Source organism: Dreissena polymorpha, chromosome 2 (genome assembly GCF_020536995.1).
Source record: "Dreissena polymorpha isolate Duluth1 chromosome 2, UMN_Dpol_1.0, whole genome shotgun sequence".
Taxonomy (NCBI): domain Eukaryota; kingdom Metazoa; phylum Mollusca; class Bivalvia; order Myida; family Dreissenidae; genus Dreissena; species Dreissena polymorpha.
This window is the reverse complement of record NC_068356.1, coordinates 26,759,060-26,767,380: the sequence shown is the minus strand read 5'-3', so window position 1 is coordinate 26,767,380 and position 8,321 is coordinate 26,759,060. Positions and strand designations below refer to the sequence as shown.

Genomic DNA, 8,321 nt, shown 5'->3' with positions numbered 1-8,321 from the left:
GCCTGCCTTAACACAACCAAGCAAAATGCTCCACCCGACCAAGCCGCCTGTATTAAACATACCAAAAAGCTGCTATCACCCAACCAAGCAGCCATCCCTACAAATCGAAACAGACAGTTATAATCCAAGTAAGCAGACTGCCTGACCCAACCAAACAACTTACATTTCCTAATCCAACCAAGCACCAGCAGCCCTCCCAAACTCAATCAAGCACAGCATATCAGCCTAACCATCCGCCAATCGAACCCAACCAAACAGCCTGAATCGGCACATGTTATTAGACTGCCCTAATCGCCAAATCAAGCATACTACCCTCTACCACGAAGCATCATATTTCCACTCAACTTTGCAGCCTGCTTATCATCCTGCTTCTGCCCAGCCAAGCAGCCTGCTCCAACTTAATCAAACAACATGACCCATCCAAACCATTTAGCCTGTCCTCATCCTACCAAGAAGCATGAGGTCAACCAACCAAACAGTTGCCTCATTAACGCCACATTCGAGCAACCTTCCACAAATCAAGCCCCATCCAAAATTAGCAGCCTGTCCCAACAAAACTAAGCCACCGGGCCAGCGCAACCAAGCAGACTGCATCTACCCACCTGAGCAGTCTGATCCTCTAAACCAAAGCGTAGCCAATGCAATACATCATGCAGTCTGCCCTCACACAACAAGTCAGCCTACCCCAGCCCCACCCAGAATCCCGCTACTCCCTAAACCATACGTCTACATTATATATCCATTAATAATATATAATTAAATATATGCAGTTCAAGCATTATAAACCGTACCCTCGAATATTTCATTTCAGTATTGCTTAACAGTTATCCCTAAAATTGGTTGTAACAAACAATGTTTTCCCATCTTTGAAGGCTAGGGCCCCTTCCCACTAGCATAATAAAACAATACTTGTGTGGTAAGTTATTTTTATATTAATTGATGGCTGAAGGAGTGGCAGTGTAGTTGTATAAAGACCAGAACTGATTTAAATGAATTATTAATGACATTGAACCAGTGCCCCAGATAATTATTTGGAAAATAGGGTTTTCACCCATTGATTTTGGAAAAAAATGGTGATTTCATTTTTGAAATAGGGTGAAATGAGATATAAAAATGCATACCGTAAAGTCATTGCCGCTTTACTTCTATTGAAGCTGCACACTTGTATTGATTCAATAAAACTGTAAACTATCATCATTAACTTTAATAAACTGATGTTTCATAACATCTTTAATCCTTGAAACTGTCCATAATATAAACTTTAAACTTAAAAAAGGATAACACGAATGATTCGGCACTTATTGGCTTTTGCTTTCTTGATTCGAAAACGTTTGCGATCGACTGATATTTTGGCGCTACAATCGCGGACGTCTTTTGACCTCTCTTAGACTTTTTATTTCGCATGGTAATAGAAGCTGAAAGTACAGACGCTTTACAAAGACATGCACACTGAACGACGGATTAAGTCAGATTTGAAACGCATGTATGTGGTCGTAAATAATTTGGTCAGACGCTTTATTTAACAATGAAATCTAGTCCGCAGAGCGTTTGGATAACTTTGACTATTTTCCTGCTCCGTCATTCAGGCGCTTGCTGAATGAAAGCGTCGCCGCATTATGATAATAATTCCAAAGACAATTTGCGTAAAAGGCAAATCGGTTGCGTTTTCAAACGCATAATATTGTATTTGTTTGAGTTTTTAAACATTTTAATAGGGTGAAAGACGCAGATACGCAGCTTATCTCGGGCACTGCCTTGAACTTTGATTTTGGTAGACGGGTTTACATGCGAATTGCCGTTGCTCATCGTCATCATTTATAAAAGGTTACTTTACAATTGCATGATGAATGGCAACGTTACTAGAAAAAAAGATGAACAAGGCTATTGTCAAGCAATATGGTCCCCTACCGGCTCCACCATTGTCAGAAATTCCACCATTTTCAGAATTTTTTTTGGGTTGCCATTGCAACTACAATTTTATACGTAGGAACAAAATGAAATGACGTGCATAATGTCCATATTGCCATCTATCCATGTTGCAAGTTTCATGAAAAAATATTAAGAACTTTTAAAGTTATCGCAGGATCCAGAAAAACACCATTTTCAGCAGTATTTCTAGTCTATTTGTTGCCATAGCAACCAGAATTTTTGACGTAGGAACAAATTGAAACGACGTGCATAATGTCTATATTGCCATCTATCCATGTATCAAGTTTCATGAAAAAATATTAAGATGTTTTAAAGTTATCGCAGAATCCAGAAAAGTGTGACAGACAGACTCACAGACAGACGGACAGACACACAGAGCGCAAACCATAAGTCCCCTCCGGTTTCACCGGTAGGGGACAATAATATCAGGTCTCATTAGTCATGTAATTCACAAAACAGTACATTATTTTCAAACAATGCATTCTTAAGCCATAAAGAACTACATGAACAGATGTGAGTACTTTTTAACTAATACATTTCATATTTAACCGATGTAACTGATAAACCAATTGTACACGGTTGACATATACATATAGATGCATTTTGAATTCTTGTGTTTGTTGGAATACAATTTACAATTCCTTTCATTAAAATTCTATTGTATGTGTCATTTTCATCTTTTGCCATACCTACTTAATGACACCATGTTTTATAATCACAGACCGGGATGCATGGGGCTTAATAAAAGAGAGAAGTGATGACAACGGATGGCAATACATTTGTAAGTAATTCCTTCTAAGAAAATAACTGCTCACATATCACCCAAACGACACCTGTAGACTTTTCAATTATTGGAGTCTTTGTCGAATAAACCATTTCTTTGAATATCAATTTGAATTAATGTTACAGAAGAACGCTATTATTATTAGAGAAAGTAGCATTTTAGTTTCTTCCGATAAATAGCCATAGGGAAGATCATTCATTATATCTTAATAGAGTGATCATTAGTCAGATAAATAGTATCAAAAGCAACATTATTAATATTATTTCAAACTAATTAGTTTTTTTGAACCCAATCCACATGGACATTATGGCATTTATTTAAAATAATAAACTAAAGGATCAGTTTAACAACTTTAGCACAAATAAGCTTATTATAACACTGTCCCCAAACAAATTGAATTCTTAGTGAGAAAGTATTAAGTCAGTCCGAAAATTTTCTTATCAAAACCCATGCAAATGAATATCGGCTTTCATAAGAAATGTACGTCAGGGATGCAAAATGGCAAATGTAATAGCAATCTTAAATTAGTAGGTTTTTTTATTAATCAGCAAATTGTTACTTTTGCTGATTTTATGTTGGGAGGAAACACACGGACCTTTGTATTGTAAACCATTTAATGTTGACTTGCTTTGAGGTTTTGTTTAGAATAAAACATATTATGAGACTAACAAAGTTTGAATGATCGATTCGTATAACACGACCGAAGAGCGACATTTGCCGAAGATATTCGTTCTTAGTATAAAGCATTACGATTTAGTTATGCAAAGTGATCGCATTAGCAAAGATCTCACGGGTACAACTATTAACCATCCCAGCATTTCGCTATCGCTACGTCCGAGAATCTAGACTATCTCGACCATTACCTTTCTGTTCTGTTGGGCCTTCTCGGATTTCCTTTCAAAATCACACTTTTTCATAATCTAAGGGGGATTACTTTGTCAAGCACTTAAATGATTTGCGACTTATGATGTCCCTTATTTAACTCGGTCGTCGAGAGTATCAAATATCTAACACGCAAAGTTTCGTGTTTCAAGTCACCAAAATACCTATCAAATATAAACAATGGATATTTAAAAGTCTGTGTAATAATGTTTACTAAAACCAAGGTTTATGTGTTATTGATTTGCGGATCTTTGTTTGCAGTTTATTTGTTTTCACAACGTTTCTCAAATTCCGTTTTAAACAAGCCTTTATCTTATTCGGCACAAATAGACATTTTTAAATACAGACATATTGATGGTGAATATTCAGTTTTACCAAATAAATATGCGAAAGCTAAAAATACAAATACAATCGTTACTACGCAAACAGAATCTATTCTCAACTGGACAGTGTTACCGACGACAACTTCAACGTTGCGTACATCCGGTGTCCGTATGACGCTGAAAATTGAATCAAAAAATGTGGCGGATAGAAGAGCAAAATACTGCAACTTTCAAGCAGACACAACCAAAATGGCGTCAGCGTCGCATGGTAGAGTTTATGCATATAATGCATATGTGAGTATACAAAGGTTTTATTGTTAAAAGCAATCATATAATATATATTTATTATTTGAGTGCTTGAAAATTTTATCAGCTTGATTATATGTTAAGTCTGGATTAAAATGCATTACCGGAAATATAGATTTAAGCAGAAAGGCAACTACAAAATGCAATTTGAAATAATGCGGTTCGACAATTCCTCTGAAAACTTTTTTTAGAATCATCCCACGTTCACCTTAAACTTCAAGAACCCCTGCTTCTTGCAAGGGGTCAACTATAAGTCCAGTGAAGACATTCGCTGCGTGCCATACTTCCTGTTACCTGGCTTCCCAAAGTGCGCCACCACTTCAGTGTGGGAAGGCCTGAAGGTGCACCCGCGAATAAAACTGCTTCACTTCAAAGAGCCCAACTTCCTGCATAGGTTGGATCGAGGTAAATGACCATACATGCATACTCTTAGGTTGGATCGAGTTAAATGACCGCGCATGCATACTCTTAGGCTGGAAATGACCGAGCATGCATACTCTTAGGTTGGGAAATGACCGTGCATGCATACTCTTAGGTTGGGAAATGACCGCGCATGCATACTCTTAGATTGGTAAATGACCATGCATGCATATTCTTTGATTGGATCGAGGTAAATGACCATGCATGCATACTCTTAGGTTGGATCGAGGTAAATGACCATGCATGCATACTTTTACGAACAACAATAAAAAATGTGCATTACTCCCGCTTTGATGATTACGAGGTTTATTGTTTAAACATGTATAACAGTCTGGAGGTTTTGTTAAACCGATTATTCGTTTCATTAAGTCCACTTGTTTCATTCAACTCTAACACAATGAAATATATTTCTTTTAATATTTTGAGTAGGGCCTATCTACAACGGTGTTAGCTTTTGGATAAACTAAATCAAACGAAGTATATGCTTGAAACTGATCAATAATTGCCACACTTTTGAGTTATATGATTATTTTATATAATTGTTATAACGAATGAACGGCATATTGTTTCAAGAATATACTACATCGGATTACAAGATAATTAAATAATGATTATGTATAAATATTCAGGTGGGCTACCTTTTACCGATGCTGTCAAAAATTATACTGATACCTTTGCGGAGTCGACAAAGGCTATAATGTCAAGCCCGCATTTTGTCAACAGGGAAACATTTTACGATCAAATAACAGGTAAGCAATACAATTAATGTCCTGATGGCACAAGCCCGAAATGCTATTTTGCTGATATATTCATAAGCGCTGACCAATTGGTCACTTTGGAATACCTTATCGAAATTTCGAACGTTTTGTTTTATGAAAAGCGGATGCTCAATGCAAAATGGAACCTTTTGAGTTGTTTAACTTTGCGACGATAAACTCGAACCGACCCGTTATGGATCATTGATTATGTTAAGTCTTTTAGAGATAAATTGAATAAGAATCAAAAGTAAGATGCGACAAATTTATATGGCAACACTGTCACATAGTTTAATTTTGAGAAAATAAAAAAAAAGTGTCCGATAACAAGACTGTGTAGAATGTATACTAAAATTAGTAAATGTAATCACTGTTATATCGTTGTGAACACAATTAATATATGAGACGTACATTGCGCATCATAACGTGTAATGGGGATGCTTATGCTATAGCATATAGCTTGCACATTATTAGCACTGCTTCACTGTATAAAACAATACTTTCAGTACAGCGCTTGTTACGAATTATTTTATTTTACATATTTAGATATAAACTTGTATGCATGTCTACGGTAAGCTCTGTATAAAAGGACTACAGTTAATAGGATTGGTCGTAATATGAGGTTTAAATAAGCATTAAGAACAAAATTCCCTGTCGTTTGAGATATGTATATAATTTCACTTGTATATTTGTAACTAAAACACTTTTAAAGGAAATCATCACGGTGCGTTAAGACACCAAGAGATTTTTTTCATTGCAAATTGAAATCTTGATCAAAATTGGTATAACAAGCCAAATAACACGTCGAACTGAACATCTGAAATATGTTCTTCAACAGGAGAGGCATCAGTGGATTATAGTTTTGATAACCGATACTGGCCCTTGTACCCCGGAAATGAGAATTGCAGGGAACCCGCCGTTACACTCGCTGATTTTGCGCATCGCCTCAATCCAAACATGAAAATCATTTTCGTCGTTCGGGATCCGGTTGAAAGGTTCTAGTGATATTTTCATTGAATAACAGATGAATCGATTTTCACTTTGTGTACCAACTGCGACATATTATGTATGGACTGCTGTTGGTTAATATTATTTGTATCAATGGCTTTGTTTAAAATAATGGTTGAAATTTAGTTTTCACATATACCAAAACTATTCCCTGATTTTTTTCAGACTGTATTCAGATTACGTGTTCGAGTCGCTGTTCTTGGGCTATCCGGTTAGCAAACAAGGCTTTCACCAGCGAGTACTTTCCACGATAGCGGCCCACAAGTTGTGCCGGAAATACCAGAGCGCTAGAGCATGCGCATACAATAGCTCGCTCGAAACATGGGAGGTAAGCGTGTTTAGATCTAAATGCTCCAAGAAAGACATTTTTTGTACTTTTTGTAAGACGTAAACGCAATTGTATGATAGTGAATGCACCATAGGTCTTGTTTTCATCGATTTCGTATACTCGAACATTCTATAATATAAAAAACTATGGCATTAAGGATCGTATTAAGGAGAACTGTATATTCTTATGTGCATAATTCTAATACAAGATATGACTGTGGAAGTGATGCTTTGCCCCCCCTTGAAATATAAACTATTCGATTTGGGGAAACCGTAAATCTAAACCAAACATTACCTTGATCAGCTTTCTCATAATTATTTTATCGTGAGGAAGCAAAGAGGATCTCTTAAATCTTGTTTTAAATACCCATTATATCCGAGCTTAATTAATTGTTAATTTACTAATTTTGACACTAATATGTTAGTTCGAACAAAATTTCTGCTTACAGCTCCCTGTCAGGATATAACATTTATGTTGTCTTTAGCGTTGTATATGAATGTCAAAGTGTACATCCGGACCGCTTCCAAACTAGGTTCGGCTGCGCGTTGGCATGTACCACGTGTTTATCGAGGATTGGGCCGCGGTTTTTACTGCGAACAATATAGCTGTTATCCGCACCGAGGAATTGGACGAAGATCGAAAATTAGAAACATACAGGAAATTGTTTAAATTTCTAGATGTTCGTAGGTATTTTCCGTCATCTTGAAATTGCTTTAATCTAAAATATGTAAACAATGCACACATCTTTAATAAATAGAATTAATTATGATATATTGTGCATTGTTTATTTAATATTTACAAAGGAGTTAAAAAAAAAACTTAACTAGTGATCACATTCGTATGGACGAAACAATATATTAATGGCTATTTTAAAATACTTACTACCTTTACTAATTGAACTTAAAGAAAAAAATCCATAGTGGTTGCATTCAAGACATATAAATTGCTGATATAATATTTTATCGTAATTTAAGCTTCGATAGGCGTCGTTTGATGTTATTGTCATTAATATTATTGTCAGACATATATTTCTTTATGAATTTTATTTTGCTTAGAAGTATGTGTGTGTTTTTACAAATTTTGCGTTTAAGGTGAACTTACGCCCTTAGAAGAGAAAGCGCTTCTAAGCAAGGCAAACTTTAATATTGGCACTACGAAACTTGTCGTCGGTCCCATGATGCACGAAACGAAGAAAATATTACAAGATTTCTACAGACCATTTAACAAGAAACTCTCAAAGTTGATACCATATATTACTTACAACTATTAGAAAACACTCCCAATTTATGGGTACATGCTTAAATAAAAATTAGCCAGATGTCTTTTTATGTAGTTTGTATTGTATCACCCAATAAGACGATTATTTGAAGCGAGATCATACGATTTTGTCAAATATTTATGAATTTATATAAAATTTGTTAGAAACTTATTAAACATATATTTCATTATAAATTAAAATAAAGGTTAAGAAAAACATATGTCGAAAAATGCGAAATAAGCCAGATGTTTAATTCTGAAATCAAAAATGTCTGTACAGTCGAATTTGCCAGCATGTATATCATGCATGTACGATGTGAATCTAAATT

The 8,321-nt window shown here is 35.5% G+C and overlaps 1 protein-coding gene across 1 annotated transcript; it reads left to right on the top strand.

Annotated features, from left to right (window-relative positions):
- Positions 1-457: 457 nt before the first annotated feature.
- Positions 458-8,009, top strand: LOC127869612 (carbohydrate sulfotransferase 15-like). The gene is made up of 7 exons (XM_052412268.1): positions 458-724; positions 4,416-4,629; positions 5,274-5,393; positions 6,238-6,394; positions 6,573-6,735; positions 7,268-7,418; positions 7,827-8,009. Exons 1-7 carry the CDS (start codon positions 458-460, stop codon positions 8,003-8,005), a joined length of 1,251 nt encoding a protein of 416 aa, XP_052268228.1. The 3' UTR covers positions 8,006-8,009.
- Positions 8,010-8,321: the final 312 nt, after the last annotated feature.

What these genes read in the sequence shown, in the direction of transcription:
- LOC127869612 (XM_052412268.1), top strand. Translation starts at nt 458, where the DNA reads ATGAGGTCAACCAACCAAACAGTTGCCTCATTAACGCCACATTCGAGC. An exon ending in ATTTTACGATCAAATAACAG is followed by an intron (nt 5,394 to 6,237) that starts GTAAGCAATACA and finishes GTTCTTCAACAG; the next exon opens with GAGAGGCATCAGTGGATTAT. An exon ending in GTTTAAATTTCTAGATGTTC is followed by an intron (nt 7,419 to 7,826) that starts GTAGGTATTTTC and finishes TTTGCGTTTAAG; the next exon opens with GTGAACTTACGCCCTTAGAA.